At 45.0% G+C, this 22138-nt stretch overlaps 1 protein-coding gene and 1 long non-coding RNA gene across 7 annotated transcripts in view; one reads left to right on the top strand and one right to left on the bottom strand.

Moving 5' to 3' along the window:
* The window catches only part of LOC117052385, a 31108-nt gene extending 28621 nt beyond the window's left edge, over positions 1-2487 (bottom strand). For both annotated transcript variants that reach the window (XR_004427254.1, XR_004427253.1), the window contains exons 1-2: positions 2364-2487; positions 627-727 (exon numbers count right to left, since the gene is read on the bottom strand). This is a non-coding gene — a long non-coding RNA (uncharacterized LOC117052385). The remainder of the gene's footprint in view (positions 1-626; positions 728-2363) is intronic.
* Positions 2488-2881: 394 nt separating this feature from the next.
* Positions 2882-22138, top strand: part of ATXN2 (ataxin 2) — a 60040-nt gene continuing 40783 nt past the window's right edge. For all 5 annotated transcript variants that reach the window (XM_033159263.1, XM_033159262.1, XM_033159259.1 and 2 more), the window contains exons 1-3: positions 2882-3024; positions 19009-19045; positions 21588-21647. In XM_033159263.1, coding sequence (XP_033015154.1) covers positions 21615-21647 — 33 coding nt within the window. In that variant the 5' untranslated portion in view covers positions 2882-3024; positions 19009-19045; positions 21588-21614. The remainder of the gene's footprint in view (positions 3025-19008; positions 19046-21587; positions 21648-22138) is intronic.

Raw genomic sequence — 22138 nt, 5'->3', positions numbered from 1 at the left:
AAAGGTAAGCCTTTACAGCTCCCTGTAATGGCGCGGCACCGCGTTTTAAAGCTGCAGGGAGCGAACAGGAGTGCTGCTGTTGGCTCCCTGCAGCTTTAAAACACGGTGCGACGAGGCTCCGGTGCGCGGGGGGGCGGAGTGGGATCGCGCCGCCATTTTGGATGGCCGTGCGCGATCCGACGACGCCCCCCCGCGCACCGGATCCGCGTCACGCAGCGTTTTAAAGCTGCAAGGAGCGAACAGCAGCACTCCCTGCAGCTTTAAAACACGGCGGGGCAAGGCTCCGGGGGACGGGGGGATCGCGCCGCCATTTTGGATGGCCGTGCGCGATCCGACGCCGCCCCCCGCGCACCGGATCCGCGTCGCGCCACGTTTTAAAGCTGCAAGGAGCGAACAGCAGCACTCCCTGCAGCTTTAAAACACGGCAGGGCGAGGATCCGGTGCTTACAGTGGTACCTCGCCAGACGAATTCGTCTTGCGAAAAAGAGCCATAGACGAATTCATCTCGCGAGTCAACTAAAAACTCGCAAAACCCTTTCGTTTTGCGAGTTTTTCGTTGTGCGAGGCATTCGTCTTGCGGGGTACCACTGTATTGCTCTGTTGCTTTGACATGCTTTCTCTCTCACCTTTGCCAGACTCCTCTTGGCTTATAAACTATTTGTGCCAATCAGTTTCTCCTCCTCTTTCCCTTCAGCCACGCAAGGCAGCCACTGGCTCCATCACCAACCTGAAAATATATTTGATGGGCAGGAGATCAGATACCTGCAGAAAATTATTAATTAATGTTGAAAGCGCAGAGACTGCTGTCATTCTTCTACATATCATTTCCTATGGTGGAAAGATGGATTTCGTGGGTGGGGAAATGCTCCTTTTAAAAAAGAACTTTCCATGCTGTAACAAAAACTGCAAATTTCACTGCTTAGAGGTTTTACTGCCATCAAGCTGCATATGGATTTCGTCAAATAAAATGAGAAATTAATTAAAACAACAACAACACCAACACTGTTCTTATCATCCCCTGCCAGCATGACCAACAGATAGGGCTGAAGGGAGCTGGAGTCCAGCAACATCCAGAGAGCCGCAGGCTCCACAACCAGGGGCAATTTTTAAATACAGTGGTGCCCCACTAGACGAAAATAATTTGTCCTGCGAAAATTTTCGTCTAGCGGGTTTTTCGTCTAGCGAAGCGGCAATGACAGCCGTGCTCCGCTAAACGAAAAAAAAAAGACGAAAATTTTTCGTCTTGCGAAGCAGCTCCATAGACTTTTTCGTCTTGCGGGGCAGCTTCTGCTAGACGAATGCTGTTCGTCTAGCGAGGCATTCGTCTAGCGGGGCACCACTGTATATATCCACTGCTGTGTAAAGGTTAGGGAACACCTGGGCACAAATCCCCACTCACTTAACAAAGCTCCCTGGGTGACCTTGGGACAGGCATTGCCTCTCTCAGCCTACCTCGCAGTGCTGTTGCAATGGTAAAACAGGAGGGGAAGAATTCCAAACGCAATGGTAAGTAAATATTTGTGTGTCTGTGTAAATTTATGTTTATGCGCACGCACGCACAGAGTACGGTAAGCAACATGCGGTTAAATATTAGAAGGGCTGATTAAAAAGCATGGCTGCAAGAGTGGCAGATGAAAATGATGGACTTTGCGGAACTGGCGAAGCTGACGGGAAAAATCCAAAGCCAGCACGATCAAGTGTTCCAAAATGACTGGAGTAAATTAATTCATTATTTGAAAGTTCATTGTAAGCAATTAACAACACTAGTAGGGTTATCTGAAGACTTGTAATGAGATTTTTTTTAACCTTTCGGTATTTACTTAAATTGTGAGGTATTTAGTAAAGAGTTATGGTAGAATTGGAAAATATATAAAATGTTGTAATATAAAGGTTAGTTTTGAAAACCAAGAGGTGGGAGGGAAAGAAATCGATAGGCTCTAAGGAGCCAAAGAAGTCAAGTGGATAATAATGATGTGATTATATATGTTTTAATGGGAAAGTAATAAAAATTATTTAAAAAATAAAAAGCACGGCTGCAGAGGTAGGTTGGGTGGGTGGGTGGGTGCGCGCGCGTGGAAGAGGGGCCACGAGCGGCTCTAAGCGCGTCTCCTCCCCTTCCCACAATCGAGAGGAGAAGAGAAAGCGCCACTCTGCGCGTGGTCAGGAGCCCCCTCGAACGACCCCTTTCCCTTTGGGGGGCGGAAAGATCCCGGGGGCTAATCCAGAGCTTTCCCCCTCCCTCGGGGCCTTTCCCTCCGCCAAAGTACGCCCGCTTGCCTGAGGGGAGACGAGTCGCTGCTGCGGCTGCTCGTCATCCTCCGGCCGAGGCCTGCGCCGGGCGCCGCTTCCCCCCATCTACGTACCGCCGAGCTGGGCCCCGCCCTGCCGCCTCCCCGGTGCTGCCGCTTTCCTCGCGGGCGGGCGGCCTCCACCCTCAGCCCCACTATCCGCCGAGCGCGGGGTCGGTGGGCCGGCCAGCTTGTCTCCTCCTCCTCCTCCTCCTCCTCCTCCTCCTCCTCCTCCTGCCTTCCCCACCTCCTGAGGAGGCGGCCTCAGCCGCCGCCGCCGTGAGGGGCGGAAGGAGCCTCCGCAGCGAGCACGGACGAGCGTGCGCGCGCTCCGCCCGTCCCTCCCCCTCTCGCTCCTTTCGCCTGCCTCCCTCGGCTCAGCCATGTCCCTCAAGCCATCGCCTCAGCCTTCGCCCGCCGCCGCCGCCGCCGCCGCCGTAACAGCAGCAGCCGTGGGAGCGTCGCCGCCGCCTCCTCTGCAACCGCCGTCCCCGCAGCCGCCTCAGCAGACGACGACGGCCACCACCACGACGACGACCACGGCGACGAGCCAGCCGGCGCCGCCGCCGCTGCTGCCGCCACCGCCCCAGGGGCCGGCCCAGTCGGCCAGCAGCAGCAGCAGCAGCAGCCGCAAACCCCTCGGTAGCGGAGGTGGGAATAGCAGCGGCGGAGCAGGCCTCGGCCCCAGCGGGATCCCGGCTGGAGGAAGCGCCGGAGGCAGGCAGAATCTGGGCAGGTGAGTCGAGGGGGCGAGAGGGACGTGTGTGTGGGGGGGGGTGTCTCCCCCTGCGCCAGGCCTAGCGGGTTTGACGGGCGGGCCTCGCCTGCTTCCCTGCCGGGCTCGCGGCGCTACCTGGGCTCTGGAGGGTGGGAAATAGGGTGGCCAGGCCCGGTCGCGGCGGGCAGGCGGGTGGAAGGCCTCGGGTGGCAAGAGGAGGGCAAGACGCCTGTCGGGACCAACCCGGTCCCGGGTAATATTTATTTTTGGGTGTGTGTGTTTGGGGGGGGGGGTCCTCCGCTTTAGGCCTCCCCCCCATTTCATCCCCAATAGATTCGGCGCCGGGCCTCGTGCATAAATGCCCGCACATGAGCCCATAATTAACAGCGATCGTAATAAGTAGCGCTTTTCCTCGGAGGCGCCGAGCGGACGTGTGGTGGATGCGGCCGGCCGGCCGGCCTCGGAAAGGGCTGCGATCCTGCGGCCGCTCGCTTCGGGGAGGGAAGCGGGACTCAGGCTTGCTTCGGAGTAAGGAAAGGGAAAAAGGAGAAGGGGGTCACGCGGTGGGATTCCTCTGCCGGGCGCTTTGCTGGCTGGTTTCTCCTTGAGGAGGGCAGAGGAGTGTGCGGACCCATGGGGGAATATGCTGTGCAAATATTTGGTAAGGAGGCTGAAGGAGGAATATTGCCGTCTTTTGTGTGTGCCGCGGAGAGGCCTATCTGGATGGTTGTGATTGCGGCGTTGATACCATTCTGATTAACCTTCCTTCTTCCCGGAAAGGACCCAAGGCAAATAAATGTTATGATTGATGATTTGGGGAGAGAGGGGCTGGGGCTGCGGAGAGACTAGGTGAAATGTAAAGGGGCCGCGTTGCCTGGAAATAAAAGAGAAGATTCACCCCACCCCACCGCTGGTCGTTGTAGAAATAATGGCTAAAGAGTGTCTCTTTTCCTCCCAAGTTCTCTGTAAAAAAACTGCATAATTGTATAACAGGGTTTGGGGGGGCATGCGAAGATAGAGGCAAGGGTGGCATTGTTTGAAGAGAGCACTTGTCATAGGGGAGCGGGCATTGGAGGCTCCCCGCTTTGGAAGGGGGGTGAGTGGGGAAGGTTTTGGTGTGTGTGTGGTGTGGCATCACTTTCCCTTGCATTGTGTTGAGGAGGAGGTGTTACCTGGAATCTTAAGAATGGAGGGGGTATGTAATAATTCAGTGGCTGACTTTGACCTGGAAGAAATTGTATTTTAGGGGTGGGAGGAGAAAAAGGGATTCCATGTTCCGCATCCCCTCGGGGAAAGGAAATGGGGGACCTCCCCCTCCCAACTTCAGCTGGCCCAATGTTGTTCCCAGGCGCAGCAACTGGCATTGCCCTGGGAAGGGGGGGGGCATAATGCTTTTCGTGGAGGGTGACAGGGGCAGGACATCGGGCAGAGGCAGGAAAGGCAGCTTGGCCTCCATGTTGGGCAGAGGCTTGAGGAGAGAGAATACCGCATAATAGTATTTTGGAGAGTGGGGTGAAGGAGGAGAATTGAGCTGGGATGGATCTTCTGCTCACACTGCCGGAGGGGAGGCAGAAGGCCTTTCCAAGATTTGGGCATTGCTGTGGGGTGGTGGGGGAGAATAGGGAAGGACGACCCATATGTGGGAAAGCATTTTTTGGCAAAGGGAGGGAGGGAGCAAGAATTGCCGGGGAAGGCACGCACACACACGCACTGCAACCAGCGAGCTGTGACAGTAGAAGGCCTTCCCTCCCCTCCCCAAGGCCGAGGCTGCAGCAAAGGCTGGCCGGGCCTGGAAATGAAAGTGTCACTCCAGGGTCTAGGCCTTTGGAGTTGATCGTTCCCTTGGGTATGTGTGAGAGGGGGGATGATTAGCAGACGTGTATTTGTGTGTTGGGGTGCCTGCCCTTCAAGACTCACAGGCAGAAAACAGCCTGGGCAGAGGGCACCTGGTTTGCTGCGAGGCAGGCCCCTGCCAGCCGGTCTTACCCGTTACTGCAGCCTTGAGTGCAGAGAGTGACCATTTTATATCGCAGTTGAGGTTCTCCCCCAGCTCCACTCCCCAAATGATCCTGCCAAGCCTCATTGCCCAAACCAGGGGGTCCTTCTCTTAAAACAGGCCTCTTGGAAAGGGAAGAGAAAGGTGATTCAGGAATGTGTGGGACTAGATTTCCCCTCCAGCTGTTTTTCTGTTATGATTTTCAACACCATTGCTAGTCTATTCAGAGCAGCAGAGTTTTTTATACAAACTGATCCAAAACATTCATGATTCTTACAGTATTAAAATTATGCAATATAAGGTGCATAGACGGTAATGTGCATTTGTCATTGAATCATGTGCCTGCAGGAAGCAATATAACTTCAGGCTAAGCAACTTGCTGTGTTGTCCATGGAACAATGTATAAACAGAATTTGTGTTGTTGCCAAGATGTGTTTAATACCCTTAAAAGTACTGGCTTCCCCACTTCTTTTTGCATGTTTTATTTACCCAACTACAACTATCTGATATTAAAAGAACAATCACTTAGAAGGAAGACCAACAGAAGTCGCTCAGACTTGTTTCCAAGTAAAGGTGCTGAGAGTTCTAATCAGTGGGTCTTGTTTTCATTTAAATTTATTTATTTATTAAATTTGTATATCACCCTTAACCCACAGGTCTCAGGGTGGTTCACATCAGAAAAATACAATATAAAAACACGAAATAACAACTAGAACGTAGATCAAATCAACAAACCAGTAACGCCCTTCCCCCTCTTTCTATCCTCTTGCAATTTGGACATTTCTTTGACAAACTTGCTTCTATATTCATGCCGGCCAGAGCCTTCAGTTGTGCAGAAGTACATCAGATACTTAGATCAATAGCAAGAAGGCTGAACTGTGAACCAGGAAGTCCCCAGTTCAAATGTTGCTTCTGGTGGCCTTTGGCAAACTTCTTTCTCTTTCTCTCACTCCCCACTGTCTGTAATAGCAGGATAATAATATTGGTTGTAAGTATTCCCAAGATAATGACAAGTACTTTAGAGAGTTCAAAGCACCATTTATAAATAGTCTGTTTTAGATCAGGGACATGGGGGGGTGTCTGTTATCCAGGACTGCATTTTGCCACACAAACTTTTTGAAGACTATATAAACCTGACACGATCTGCATATCAGCATATCTTGTACAGTTGGTGCATAACATCTAAAACTCGCAGAGATATAGCATTGAAATGTAGAGTGCCTCCATTTCTCTTTTCTGTTTGAAAAGTGGATAGTGGATATCAATAGTGCAGTCCTCCAGAACTTACTCTACTTCTTAGATGGGAGACTTGGGGTGGGGGTGGGGAATAAATAGGAATATTCTTGGAAAGGGCATAAGGCAGAACCTGTTTGATGTTGTCACCCACCAGTGTTTGAAATCCCCTGGACACATTTTGTGACTGGTGTGGGTCCAGTTGTGATGACATGGAGATCTCTAGATGTCATCTCCCATTTGACTGACCCTCCAGATTTCTTAAGCAGGTAAACAGAAGAGTTTCTTCACTGTATTTATATCCCACTTTTTTCTCCAAGGAGTACATGGTTCCCCCCCATCTCAGTTAATCCCTACAATGACCCTGTGAGGTAGGTCCAGAGGCTGTGACTGACTCCAAGGTCACCCAGTGAGCTTCATGATTGGGAATTTGAACCCTGATCTCGCAGGTCCTAGCCTAGTCTAACACTCTAACCACATCACCACACTGGCTTCCTGGAGTATTTCTTCTATGGGGCAAATATATAGATTAGGTAGGTACATAAATATGGGGAAAGCAAAATGTAACTTAGGGAAGTATCTGAAATATTTTGAAGTATGTTTTATTCTAGATTGCTTTATTTGATGTTTTACCGTGTTGTAACCCACTTTGAGATTTTTTTCTTCAAAATATAAAGCAGTATAGAAGAGAAATTAATAACAACAACAAAAATTTCATTAAAATGTTTCTAGACATTCTGTTGTGGTGAGCACAGGCCAGGTTTAAGGTGCCATTTGGCTATTAGCTTACATATCTGAGTTTCTAATACTGGTCACCCCTTTTGAAATGTGATATGTGTGAGTATAGCTAGCTATTAATTCTAATATTAAGTGAGGTTTCAACAGAAATAGCCCATTTTTCTTTCACTTCTACTTACCATTTTAGTTTGCTGAAATTATTTTTAATAATTTGAATTTTCAGTGGTTGTGATCTGTCTCAGGCTAATGCTTTTATGTGGAAAAGCAAAATCTACAGATTGAAAGAGTTGTGTATCTGTCAGTTGGAAATGTTGCATGTACTGAGGATTAAAGCACCTGTTTAGAATCTAATTTGGGTTTCTAAAATGGGCTTGTGTTCTGTACCTCTGTGTGGAGACCTTACTGGATGCGGATAATTCTGGCATGCCCCTATTCTGATACCATGTTTCTTTTAAATATGTAGAGCATTTGAGAATAGTGACTACTGGTCTTAAGTTCTTGAATGCCTTTTATTACTCTTTATGCTACAATACTAGTTTATTGTACAATAGAATCCTGCTGACATGAAATGTCCTGCTGCTGTATGTTTTGAAGTTGTTTTTTGTATTCAAAATGTGAATGAATATTCCATTTTTATCCAGTGGAGATAATTTCTGAAGGAAATAGGTATGTACATCTGCTTTTTTGGCAGCGAACAGGAATGCCTGCTGTGTTCAACCTGTTAGCAAAAAAGGAAAAAAATATTGTAGAGGATTAGAGGATTTCCCAGTATCATTATTAATCATTTTGGATATGTGTATTAATATTAGCAGAGGGACCCCGAGAGCTGCTATAGACACACCCAAGCATTTGTTGGGGGTGGGGTGGTGGTGGTTGTTATATTAAATTTCTATTAATGCCCTTCATTTGAGGATCACAGGCTGGTTTACAATATAAAAACACAGTAATACACAACACAGTTACAAACACAAAAAATACGCCAAAAGCCTGGGAGAAGAGGGATACATTTGCCTGGCACTTAAATATATGTAATAAAGGTGTCAGGCAAATGCATCCCTTGGGAGAGCAGTCCACAAGTGAGAAACCACCGGAAAATTGCCCTCCAGACCCCTCATGGAGGAGGCACATGAAGAAGGGCCTCAGATGATGATCACAGGCTCTGTGACAGTTCATGTGGGGAGGGGCAGTCCTTGAGGTATTGTAGTCCTGAGCCATTTAAGGCTTTATAGGTCAAAACTAGCACTTCGATTTGGGCCAGGAAACTAATTGTCAGCTAGGGTAGTTGGGCCAGGATTGGAATTACAGTGGTGCCCCGCTAGACGAATGCCTCGCTAGACGAAAAACTCGCTAGACGAAAGGCATTCCCTAGCGGAAGGCTGTCTCGCAAGACAAAAATTTCAATGGGCTTGCCTCGCAAGACGAAAAAAATTCTGATTTTTTTTTTTTGTCAAACTGCTCTTCCCCCGTTGGTGCTTCGCAAGACGAAATTTTCGCTATATGACAGCACTCGCAGAACAAATTAATTTTGTCTTGCGGGGCACCACTTATATACTCTATCCGTCAAACCATAGCTCTTCCCCTATCCCTGGTTATGCAGCAAGTCCTCGTACGGTTTCACAAACTGTTTTTGAATGCCCCCTGCCAATCAGTTGCAAAAGAGGTTGGACATAAGTACATACTACCATTGGGTATGTGGATGTCAGTAAACAATGGTTTACCAAGACTGAGCAGCATGCTAGTGCATACTGCTTCATCATTCCTGCTCTACTTCTCTCCTTAGGCTGGTGGGGACAACAAACCATGAGCCTTGGTTTGTTGCCATATCTGAACTAGGAACATGGCTTATCTCTGACAAATCACAATCAGCAACAAACTATAGGAAAATAGGAAGCTGTATTAAATGGAGTCAAATGATTGGTCCATCTAGCTCAGTATTGGCCACAGCTCTCTCCAAATTTCAGACACAGGGTCTTTCCCAAACTTACATTAAGTTGTAATCTTTGGCAAGCAGAGCATATGGTCTAGCAGTGGTGTCCAAACTTTTCAAAGAGGGCTAGATTTGATGAAGTGAAGGGCCGTGAGGGCCAACCAAAGTTGTTTACCTTTTTTTTAGGATTGAAGTTGTTGAGCTTTTTTAGGGTTGAAGTTGTGGAGTTTTTTTTTAGGATTTTACCCCAGGAAATAAACTGCCACAGGGGCCAGATTAAACTGACTGGTGGGCCGGATTAGGCCCCTGAAATGGACTTTGGACATGTCTGGTCTAAGGTCATTCCCAAATACATAGACCTTGTTCACAAATAACAAAAAGAGATGGTTAATGGCTTATTAGGACCAAACAGCATTCTAGTGTTCACTGCCCAAATGCTCCCACTTTGCTGCTTCCCCTCATTTTCGTAGGAACAATATACCATGAAGCTTGGTGTCTTTTGGTTCTTTAGTAGCCTATATGAATTTTTAATACACCAACCTAAAGGTGTGTTTGGTTTGAAATTCTAAGAGCCTAGCCCAGGGGTGGGAGGAGGAGGCCAGTTACCTGGAATTGCCCCATCCTTTCAAATATCATTTGAATAAATGTATTTGCTTTCTCTCTAAATCCATAACCTTCATGAGGGTATATTGTGTCTTTTGGATTGGGTCTGTTTGCTTGTCTGAGCTGTTTAGAGGCTTGATTGTGCATTTGTGAGTGTGGCCATGTGCTGTGCTAGAGGAAGTGATTTGGGGGGAGGTGTTAGCAGTCAGGAGCAGTTCCAGAATCAGATTTTTTTTAGAAAAGGAAGAAAGCTGGAGTGAAATTGTATGATCTTTTAAGTGCAAGGGATGCCAATATGACGTATCAACATTTTATAATTCAAAGCACAAGTGTTTGAAATTAGCCAGGCCCCAGGCTCATTTTGCACCTGTCTATTGGCCACTTGAGACCAAGTGAAGGTGCCTGGGCACCCCTGACATCTCCACCTTCTGGAGGTGTATGCCTGGGGATCATTGGAGCTTGACTGTTTTCACACATGAATACCTCATCCTGTAGAATTCTATCAATTATATTTAATCTGCGCAATTGGAATGAATTTCTGAAACCAAAATGCTTTTTCTGTGCAGCTTGAGCAGGAGCAGTGGACAACATTATAATTGTTGTAGCTTGTTTTCACTTACCCTACCCCCACTGCTGTCGCATGGAAGATGGAGCAAGCTTGTTTTCTCCTGCTCTGGAGGTTAGGACCCAAACCCATAGATTCAAGTTACAAGAAAGGAGTGTCCAACTCAACATCAGGAAGGACTTTCTGAGGATAAGAGCTCAGTGGAGCAGACTCCCTCGGAAGGTGGTGGACTCTCCTTCATTGGGCGTTTTTAAGCAGAGGTTGGATGGCCATCTGTCTTGGATGCTTTAGTTGAGATTCTAGGATTGCAGGGGGTTACGCTAGGTGATGCTTTGAGTCTCTTCCAACTCCACAGTTCTGTGATTATCCTATATATTTGAAATCAAAGATGAAGTTGGTGTTTCTCTTCTTGCAATCATTAACTAAGCTTGATATCTTTGCCCTGCTCTTTTGGAATGACAAGGAAATGTGCTCTTTCTAGCTGCTCTTGAAATGATGAAGTGACCTTGAGAATCTCTTCCTGCCCCAGCCAGTTGCTAATTAGTATCTTTACAGCAACTTTTTTTGAGACTGATACATGCGGAGTACAAATGAGCTATTGCCTATAAGGTGGTAGAATCCCCCACCCCACTGCCCCCGTAAGGGGCATGGAAAGCCAGTGAGTTTGTTCTGCGTAGTGTGGAAAGTGCAACTGTTCATTATTTTAGTACCACAGATCTTGAAGGTGGGAGGACATGGTGATAAGTGAGGGTGGAAGAGAAATACATGTTTTGTTGGCAGAGCAGACTGAAGGGTATGGTTTATTTACCCTAGGCAAAAAGGGGCAGAGTGTGATCTGAATCCTTAGTTCTTTGGGAGGGAACAGGAAGAACATACGTGCTAGACAAATACCCAGTTGTTTTAGTCTCTATTCAATCTGCGAGAAGTGAATTTACAGGGAACCAGGAATAGGGCCTTATTTGTAGTGGCGCCCTCCCTGTGGAACACCCTCCATTCAGATGTCACGGAGATGAAAGAATTACACAACGTTTAGAAGACATCTGAAGGCAGTCCTATATTGGGAGGTTTTTTAATCTTGTTGTTTCTATTAGGTTTTTAGATATGCTATAAGGTCTAAGCCACCCAGAATGGCTGGGGAAGCCCAGCCAGATGGGCAGTGTATAAATAATAAACTTCTTCGTCTTCGTCTTCTTCTATCCTATGACAAAATCTGGACAATCTCTTTTCCATATACTGTACAGAAACAATTATGTTAATGTAGGCATGCTTAACTCTAGAAGAATGCTTAACTGAACACTTGACCAAAAAAAGATGGCAGAAGAGTAGTCATGTTTTTACTACAAGAAATCATTAAGGAGCTAGTGGCATCTTAAAAGACAGGGATTTACCAAAGCATACATGGGATTTCATTTCATTATATGCATGAAGTTTATCCTTAAAAGGTAAAGGGACCCCTGACCATCAGGTCCAGTCGTGTCCGACTCTGGGGTTGCGGCGCTCATCTCGCTCTATCGGCCGAGGGAGCCAGCGTTTGTCCGCAGACAGCTTCCGGGTCATGTGGCCAGCATGACAAAGCTGCTTTTGGCAAACCAGAGCAGCGCACGGAAACGCCGTTTACCTTCCCGCCGGAGCGGTCCCTATTTATCTACTTGCACTTTGACGTGCTTTCAAACTGCTAGGTGGGCAGGAGCTGGGACCGAGAAACGGGAGCTCACCCCGTGGCAGGGATTCGAACCGCTGACCTTCTGATCTGCAAGCCCTAGGCTCTGTGGTTTAACCCACAGCGCCACCTGGGTCCCTTAAGTTTATCCTTAGCTGAGATGTAAATATACATACAGGCGTCAGTAGTAAACATTGAGGAGAAATGTTGTGAACTGCAAAAAATGCAGTCTGTGACAATTCAGTTGTATTTTAAATATATACAAAATAAACAGAGTTGACCACAGCAGCAGTAATGAGTGATAACGTAATCACCAAACAAAAACCTGGGACATCTGCATTTATTTATTTATTTATTTATTTATAGGAGGGAAATTGCATTCAGCTTTTTACAGAAGAAACACAAACAGATTACAAAAAGTTAATAAAATGCATGTAAAAACCTATCAAGATACCGGTATAAACAGAATTCAAGCTTTAGCAAGCTCACCTGAAACCAATCAAAACCACTCTAGGAAGGAAGTTTTGCAACATGGATACTACTGCAGAAAACACCCCCCTCCCCGTTGTGCCCCAGCTAATTGTGCTTCTGAAAGTGATGAGATGCATTGCAGAGCCACTGATATTTAATGCATTGGGTAGGAAGAGTTGTGTGGCAGGAGGTAGTCTACCACAGTGTTTTTCAACCACTGTTCTGCGGCACACTAGTGTGCCGCGAGATGTTGCCTGGTGTGCCGTGGGAAAAATTTGTTTATTTGATTCCTATTCAAGAGAATTACTTTATATATAGTCAATATAGGCACAGAGTTAATTTTTTTAACATTTTCTAATGGTGGTGTGCCTTGTGATTTTTTTCATGAAACAAGTGTGCCTTTGCCCAAAAAAGGTTGAAAAACACTGGTCTACCAGAACTCCTAGAACAGGCTTCCTCAACCTTGGCCCTCCACATGTTTTTGGCCTACAACTCCCATGATCCCTAGCTAGCAGGACCAGTGGTCAGGGATGATGGGAAATGTAGTCTCAAAACATTTGGAGGGCCAAGATTGAGGAAGCCTGTCCTAGACAGTTTGGAGCTTTATAGGTGAGTAATGATTGATAACAGCTATAGCAACCCTTAATGGGGGGGGGAATCTAAGTGTCTTTGTAATCTTATTTAGGAATTGATACCCCTTTAAAAAAAGGACCCAGGTCAGGCCAACAAACTGCCTTGTTGCAAAATACACTTTAGAAAACATCTGAAGGTTCAGGGAAGTTTTTAATATCTGACATTTTATTGTTTTTATATTTTTGCTGGAAGCCGCCCAGAGTGGCCAGGGAAGCCCAGCCAGGTGGGTGGGGTATAAACAATAATATCAATATTTGTCTAATGTTGGTTTTTTATTCTTTTCAGTCCCTATTTGAACATAAAAAGCCAGTCACTTTGTACCTACCTGCTGAACTCATTAGGATGTGCAGACCAAGTTTAAGGAAGGAGGTAATGATTGACTGTCATGGAAACATTTGCTTACGACTATTTTGAGGAAAACTGTGTTGTTGGAGCATAGAGCCATTTATCAGGACAGCCATTTATCAGGACAGCTTTCTGTTCAGTTGTATGTTTGGCATTAGCTGCATTCAGACAATCATAAGCCAAGATAAACTAGGACAAGCTTTTTACTCACACAAATATGTTTGGTTAGAACTAGAAAACTATACATTTGGAACAAGACAGGATCCTAAACCATGGTATATTGGCTTTGTATGTCTTGGCTGATGTAGTGTGTTGATTGGTGTGGTGTTTGGATTTTGGAGAGCTATGGATAAGTCATCTATGGAGGGAGGACTTCAGCTCAGTTGTAGAGCATCTGCTTTGCATGCAGAAGATTCCATGTTTAATCCTGAGCATCTCCAGGTAGAGCTGGAGAATGTCCCTTGCCTGAAATCCTGGAGAGCTGTTGCTAGTCAGTGTAGAGAATATTGAGCAAACTAATGTCCCACCACCTTTCACCCTTGCAGAATTGTCATAATGGTGATGATCCTCAGAGCTCCTTGAAAGAAGGGGTTGTGGGATGGTGGCTAACAGATTGAGGTTGAATCTTGACAAGACAGCAGTACTGTTTTTGGGGGACGGGGCGGGCGGGGGTGGGGGACTCCCTGGTCCTGAGTGGGGTAACTGTGCCCCTGAAGGACCAGGTGTGCAGCCTGGGAGTCATTTTGGACTCACAGCTGTCCTTGGAGGCGCAGGTCAATTCTGTGTCCAGGGCAGCTGTCTACCAGCTCCATCTGGTACGCAGGCTGAGAGCATACCTGCCCGCGGACTGTCTCACCAGGGTGGTGCATGCTCTAGTTATCTCCCGCTTGGACTACTGCAATGCACTCTACGTGGGGCTACCTTTGAAGGTGACCAGGAAACTGCAATTAATCCAGAATGCGGCAGCTACCTGTAGACTGGTGACTAGGAGTGGCCGCTGGGACCATATAACACTGGTCCTGAGAGACCTGCATTGGCTTCCAGTATGTTTCCAAGCACAATTCAAAGTGTTGGTGCTGACCTTTAGAGCCCTAAACGACCTCGGTCCTGTATACCTGAAGGAGCTTCTCCACCCCCATTGCTCAGCCCAGACACTGAGATCCACCGCTGAGGGCCTTCTGGCAGGTCCCTCCGTGCGAGGTTACAGGGAACCAGGCAGAGGGCCTTCTTGGTAGTGGCACCTGCCCTCTGGAACGCCCTCCCTTCAGATGTCAAGGAAATAAACAACTAACCTACTTTTAAAATACATTTGAAGGCAGCCCTATTTAGGGAAGTTTTTAATATTTAATGCTGTATTGTGTTTTTAATATTCAATTGGGAGCTGCCCAGAGTGGCTGGGAAATAATAAATTATTATTATTGTGCATGAGATTATTGATTTGACCCCACGTTCTACACAAACACTTTAAATCAGAAGTGATTCCAAAATGAGTTTGATGCTTTTTATAAAAGAATACTGCCTTACACTGTATTTGATTTGTTCTTTCCATATTTGGGGTTTTTTGTGCTAGAAATACCAGAAGGCAAGATCCTAGTTGCTCCTTTGTTTACACAGAAATATGTTTATTTGGAGCTCAGGCCTGAGCTTATTACCGTAAGTAGCCTGAACCCCAATATACATAAAGAAGCCTTTGATTTGCCACACTGTTTCACTCCACCTTTTTGCCAAAGCTTTCATGCCTCTGTAAATGTAGAGCAGAGGAGGTACACCTGAGTCTCCTCCAACATGAGGCATAGTTGTCTACTATGTGAGAGCACAAAGGTAATTGAAGAACAGGGCTGAATGCACCAATTTGTCTTGTATGCCAAACTGGTCAGGAGTAATACAAGCTTATTCATCAGGGCAGAAGGTTTTGAGTCTTGGTTGCAGCTAAGGGAATCCATTGACAGACTTTTTAAAGAGCCACCTCTGCAACAGCTCCTGGGTGTGAACTGAAGCCCTTCTAAGCTTACACACTGTTGTATCTAATGATTTCGACTGAGAGCTTGGCAACTCAGCCACCAAAGTTCTCACTATTTAGTATCACTGTCATAAGGGTTGATGGCCCCTGTGGGTTTAAAGGGGATTGGTGTTTTCTGTGGTGGCAGTGAATATACAGTGGTACCTTGGTTTAAGAACAGCCCTGTTTAAGAACTATTCGGTTTATGAACTCCGCAAAACTGGAAATAGTGTCCCGGTTTGCAAACTTTACTTCAGTCTAAGAATGGAATCTGAACGGTGGAAGGGCACCAGCGGCGGGAGGCCTTGTTGGGGAAAGCGCACCTTGGTTTAAGAAAGGTTTCAGTTTAAGAACGGACTTCTGGAACAGATTGAAGAAAAGGAAATATGAATTGGCCCTGCCCCGTAGCTTGTCTAGGATTAGCTAGAAGCTAGGTGAATTCATAGATCTAAAAGAAAGTGTAGACTTGCACACGCTGAACAGCTTCTGTTTTGACTTGAAATGTTTGTTTTGGGATTCTCAGAAGTATGTAAAGGCAAGAAGTAGGCGGGGGGGGGGGTACTGACCCGCAATGGCACCCACCTGAGAGGTGCCACAACTGTGCTCTGGCATGCTCAAGCTGAAAAAAGCACTGCTTTCTGCCATATACACACATACTGTGTATTTAACATTTCTCTGATCTCCTGTTCCAGCCACTCCACACACCCTTGTGTCACTTGGTTGTCTGTGCTTTTGTTGTTTTGGGGCAGGTTTGGCCTCCCCCCCCCCAAGTCTGCCAGTACCTCTCCTGTGTGTCCGTAGTGCAGGTTGGTTAATAAGTGCAAGCATGAGATGACTCAAATTGGTATTTATATGTTTTTGCAATGTTTGATTTATGCAACTATTATGCAACTATTGTCACTTGTCAGTACAGTCATACCTCATGTTGCGTCCGCTTCAGGTTACGTCTTTTCAAGTTGCGTCCCGCGGCAACCCGGAAGTACCGGAACGGTTACTTCCGGGTTTCGCCACATGCGCAGAAGTGCTAAATCGCGCCGTGCGTGTTCACAGAGGTTCCACTGTACAATCAGTGTTGGCCATTAAAAAAAACCAATTAGAAAGAGACCAGTGTAAAGAGTGGTGGTTTGCAGCAAGTGTACAGATGTGCCTTTGAAAACGGGACAGGGTAGAATGGGGCTTATGCACGTCCCGGCAGCGTGTGTAGGTGCCTCAGAACACAACCCCCACCCATGCAAATGGGGAGTTGCACATATGTACATTGGTGATTATTTCCAATCTAGAACATTTTAAAAGAGAATTAGACAAACTCATGAAGGAAATAGTGATTGATGGCTTCAAGTCATGATGGCTATGCTTTGCCTCCACAATTGGAGGCAGCAATGCTTCTGAATACCAGTTGCTGGAAACCATGCGAGGAGAAAGTGCTCTTGTGCATGGCTCCTGCCTGCAGGTTTCCAACAGGCATCCGGTTGGCCACGGAGAATGTGATGCTGGACTAAATGGGCCATTAGTCTGATCCAGCAGGCTCATGTTCCTATGCACACACATACTTGATTCATTAATAGGTGAAGCAAGAATTTAAAACACCCCAAGCTTGCTGAATCAGATCCCAATCTGTTTGGAATATATTTTTTTAAATTGCAAAACCTGCATCACTAATTTCTAACATATGTTACATATTTAGGTGGCTCTTCAACCAAAGTTCACAGGGCAACATACGAAAATTACAGTAAAACCATGGAACATAGTAGCAAAGATATCAGATATACTGTATTGTGATCCATACCCCTGGGCGTTTTATTGGTTGGATAAACAAACGATACTAATGAACAGCTACCAGAAATGCACATCTAGGTCTCAAAGAAATCGCATGCAAGTTAGAAGTAGGGGAGAACTCTTTGCTCATCTTTGAAAAGTTTAAAAAACATGCATAATTGGGGGGCGGCGCAGTTCACAAAATAGCTGAGCATTTTTTTCACATGTGTAACAATCATACGTAATGCTTTCTTTGTTACTGCTCAAAACTAAAATGCAGCTAATTAAATCTTTTAGCTTTATACATTTATGCATTTTGACCTGATTTTTTTTCCTTTGAAGCAGGAGCTGCTTTGTATTGAGGCTAGTGTGCTTTTTGAGGTGATGGGACCCCAGGGGAGAATGAGCTACTCATATTCAAATATCTGAGAGTTTTGCAATGGGAGAGGTAGGCAGAGCTTGAATTAAGATAGAAAGTGCTGTGTTAATTACCAAGCTTTATATATTACCCTAGTTATCAAATAACATCAGATGTGTGCGGGCATAATTATGCTTATGTACTTACTTTCTCAGAAAACAATTTTGAAAAGTACTCAAGTATGTAATGTCTGTTCTGTATATCACAAGTACCTTTATTAAATGAATTTGTTGTAATTTGAACTGTTTGACGTTGTCTGGTTACCATCATAGAATCGTAGAATTGTAGTGTTGGGTGGAAGGGATCACAAGGCTCATCTAGTCTAACCCTCTGCAATGCAGGAATGTTTTGCCCAACATGGGGCTTGAACCCACAACCCTGAAGATAGCTTCTCATCAAGTTAGCTATCTTTCTTGGTATGATTTTTCTGAGCCCCCTCCCCCCACTTCTTGCAAGTCAGAGTCACATATCCCAGATCATATGCTGAAATGTACATAGTGGGTCTATATGCAAGACTTCAGGGAATTCTAGAACTGCCATTAAAATCAATCACTTTACTGTTTTTCTGCTGTTCTGTCAGTGGGAGAACTGATCTAATAGTTTTAAAGGTAAAGGTACCCTAACCATTAGGTCCAGTTGTGGACGACTCTGGGGTTGCAGTGCTCATCTCGCTCTATAGGCCGAGGGAGCCAGCATTTGACCGCAGACAGCTTCCGGGTCATGTGGTCAGCATGACTAAGCCGCTTCTGGCGAATCAGCAGTGCACGGAAACGCCGTTTACCTTCCTGCCTGAGCGGTACCTATTTATCTACTTGCACTTGATGTGCTTTAGAATTGCTAGGTTGGCAGGAGCAGGGACCAAGCAATGGAAGCTCACCCCGTCACGGGGATTTGAACCGCCGACCTTCTGATCGGCAAGCCCTAGGCTCTGTGGTTTAGACCACAGTGCCACCCACGTCCCCTAATAGTTTTAGGTTACTAAAATATCAAGATGTCTCTTCTGTAGGCATTGTGCTCTGCTGTGCCATAAGACTGCTGCCTGTCAGACTCATGATGACGTGTTGAGTGAGTTAGTCCGATGAGTAGATGGCTCTTACTTGCAGTGAGGGGTTAAGATTGCTTGGCTTTTTGGTATTCCGGCTCTGCTTTTCTTTGATGAGGAAAATTTTGAATTTCAACATGTTTGCAATGAGCTGTTTAAGTGCTTTCCAGTTTATTTCCCCTCCTAATAGACCGGGGGTGGGGTGGGCGGGGAGAGTTGCTTTGAGTCATATGTTTAGGTTATCATTTATTCCCCTCCTCCGCTTATCTATTTGGGAAGTTAAAATTTCTGTCACCATTTTAAAGTTTGCTTATTTTTGTGAGCTTTTTTAAAAATAAAAAACAATATTCTGATGTGTTGAGAAACACTAGGCAAATCTGTTTCTTAGGGAAATCATCAATAGCTGTAAACCCTAGAGTACACTAAAATAGCACTTGATTTATATGTGGTAATGTTCTGGACAACAACAGAGAAGAATGACTGCAAAAGTAGGGATTTTTCATCCTTGTTTCATACTATAGTGAGGCTTTCCGTTCTTTCTGGAAAGTTAAATTTCAGCTGCCTAAACAAGCGTCTTTTTGTTTTATTAATCTCATAACTGTCTTTATTAATTGCAGAGGTCGCAGCAGTGGCAAAAGTCTGCCTCAGCCTTCAGTAAGTACATATTTTAATATTTTATATTGTGGTTCTTTGATGCACCCCTGATAATGAGATATATTGACTGTGAACGGCAGAACACAAAGCTGTTTTACTGTTTGGGATAGTTCAAATGATTTTTTATAATAAATATGTTAGCTTCATTGCTGTTGGGTTTTCCTTTGGGCCGGATCAGATAATAACCTCTCCTTGATCCAATCCATTATCATTTGGGTTGGATCAGATAATGACCTCTCCATCATCCAGTTCATATGGAAAGGAGAAGTCCCGCCGCAGATGTTCACATGTGGCAATTTCCTAGTTGGGTAGGGAGGGCAGGCATGCTCTTGCTTCTTTCAACATACAACTTGTGTGGGCTGGATCAGAGAAAGGTGTTGTCCAGCCAAGCCATTTGTCACACTCTGGTGGAATGCAACCTGACATTTTCAGACAAAATTATACTTGGGAGTATAAAGCACTAAACTGACAAGTTTTCTAGATATTTTTGGCAACTAGGCAGCACAAAGGCAGAATAATTTAAAGCTGTTGCTGGTGACAGCACCTAAATATTTTCATTCTTGCTTGAGACTTGAAGCACCAACCTCTCCCTCCTACACTCATATAATATTTTATTTATCAGATCTTTTATTGCATTTGTAATATGTTAGGTTTGTTTCTAGGCTGTCTTGTGCACCATATGCAGAAAGGTGGGGCTCAGGTTTTTTATTTTATTTTTTAATAACAGATTTTAGAGCATTTAGAATTCTATCAAGTATCTATAAGAAAATGCTGACAAAATCAACAAACTTTAAAAATAAAAAATCATAATAAAATTAACAAAATATAGATACAATCAACAGAGTTTAAAAACAAATTTACTATCTTGATAACTGCAGTAGGGAGATGTGCAGAATTGGGTCTGTATATTATATCTCTGTTCTGTTGTTTTTCCCCTACTGGTGAGAAATCGAACTTCATTCATGACCATGGCTTTGATCACCTCCACTCAATTTCTCCTAATCTGAGAAACTTTGGGAAAGCTATGACATTAAAAAGTAGTAGAAAACTGACATAAATATGTAGTCATATTGATGATAAAAAATTGATGTTAGAAACCTTTTTCTCTAGTTGTATTTTAACAAAATATATTGTCTAGGATGCTCAAGGTAATTCAGCTGATGACCCTAATACACTTTTACCAAGTTACCTCCTAAAATGCTTTCTTAGGTAAATGGGTGATGTCACAAACCTAATGTGCCTCAATATAGAGAGGGCTACATGACACCCAGGCAGTAGGAGACAGCCCAAAGTCAGCTGGTCAATCAAAAAGATTACAATGGAGCTTTCGTCATTCTTGTTCTCTGGTTCACAAGAGTAAAATTGATGGAAGAATGGAGACAGCTTCCAATCTAGAAGCTCTGCCATCGCTACACATGTGTATGTGCAGACCCACGAAAGGCAACTGCCTGTGTGACATTTCACATTTGGTAGGATCAGAAGCATGCCATGTACGTTCTTTTGTAATGAACAGTGTGCGGTCGTATGTGAGGAACCAAAGTGTAAAAGAAAATTGGTCTTGGAATCTATTTCGAATTGACTTTAACATAGCTTTTTTAGACATCTCCCTGTGAATCTGTACTTATTGTAGAAGTGCTAGCTTTTAAACCAGCCTTGCCAACCTGGTGCTGCCCTCCAGATGTTTTCGACTACATCTCCAACCAACTCCATGTGCCGTGGCCGTGCTGAATTATAGCTGAAGGGCACCATGTTGGGGGAAAGCTGCCTTTAACTCAGAAGTAAAAATTGCAGTGCTTATTCTTGTCTTTCCAGGATTTCAAAGCATTTTAATTTAATCTATCTTGTTGGAGCACAAAACAATAGGAAAGTTAAAATAAGCCTGGCAATGATTAACATACAGGCATCAAGTATGTTGCAGGCAATTTATAGGGTTCTGTGTGTACTCTGTGAATTTACAATAGCAACCCCTACGGTTGTTTCCAACCAAGTCCTCATGTGAGCAGCACAATTTCAGTTTGCATAACACAACCTTCCCTCCCTCTCCTTTCCCTGCACCTCCCAAAATCTGCTTTGGAGGTTCTCTCGCCTTCCCCCCCCTTTTAGTGATTTGTAAGGCTGCTGGTGGGAGCCTCTTTTGGCTAAAGAGCAGGCTTTTAAAATATCCCTAAATCCCTTTAAAACTTAGCACTAATTTATTGCACTGTTTTAAATATCACATTGTTTTTCAATAGCAGCTATGTATTACTCTTTATATATCAAACCTGTTCTATAAAGTACTGAGCAGTCAAACAACCAAATCTTTTTTGATTGGTCAGACATCCCACCTCTTTTCAGCATTTGGCAATTGATTTGTCAAATGAATGGGGTGTGAACAAACATCAGTGCCGTTTTGATTCACCTTGACTAACCCAGTTATAATTATTCCAATGGCTTCCTGGCTCTTCTCCCTTCTGCCCGCCTGGCCCAGCCCACCAACAGTCTGAATTTTTGTGAGTTGTAGCTGTGCTTTGATGCCTAATGAGTTTCCCTCCTCTTGTTTCAGATTTCTTTCCCTGGTATATATGCGAACATGCGGATGGTTCACATTCTCACATCAGTTGTCGTAAGTTATAACCAAACATTTCCCTGGGGATTCTTTACTTGTAGCAAGAATGTTAGAGGAGATCTTAATGGCTTATTTTTTATATAACTATTAATTTACATTTCTAAGTGGGGTGCATAAAACCAACCCACAGAAAATAGATCAATAAAATACTAAAAAAATAGCATAAAACTAAACACTACCTTAAAATTAGTAAAATTTACTATTTCTAGTCAGGACATTTGTACACTGTCTCTTTAATATGAGGTTGGCAGAGTGTATTTCCCCCTACTCCCCCCACCCCCCAATGATCCTTCCTGAAACCTGGTTCCATTATGGAGGCTCTTACTCTGCCACCGTAGAATAGGCAAGTAGTCACACAGGGGAGGGTTTTCTGGGTTGTGATATCCGGGATAGGGAACTGGTCTCTCTAGAGAGGTATGCCTGACTTCCTCCCTCCTGTCTTTTAGGTTTCATTGAAGCAGACCTTTAAAAAACATCTTATTTTTTTA

Source organism: Lacerta agilis, chromosome 8 (genome assembly GCF_009819535.1).
Source record: "Lacerta agilis isolate rLacAgi1 chromosome 8, rLacAgi1.pri, whole genome shotgun sequence".
NCBI classification, from domain to species: Eukaryota; Metazoa; Chordata; class Lepidosauria; order Squamata; family Lacertidae; genus Lacerta; species Lacerta agilis.
Note: the sequence above shows the minus strand (reverse complement) of the source record. Positions and strands in the feature narration are given on the sequence as shown.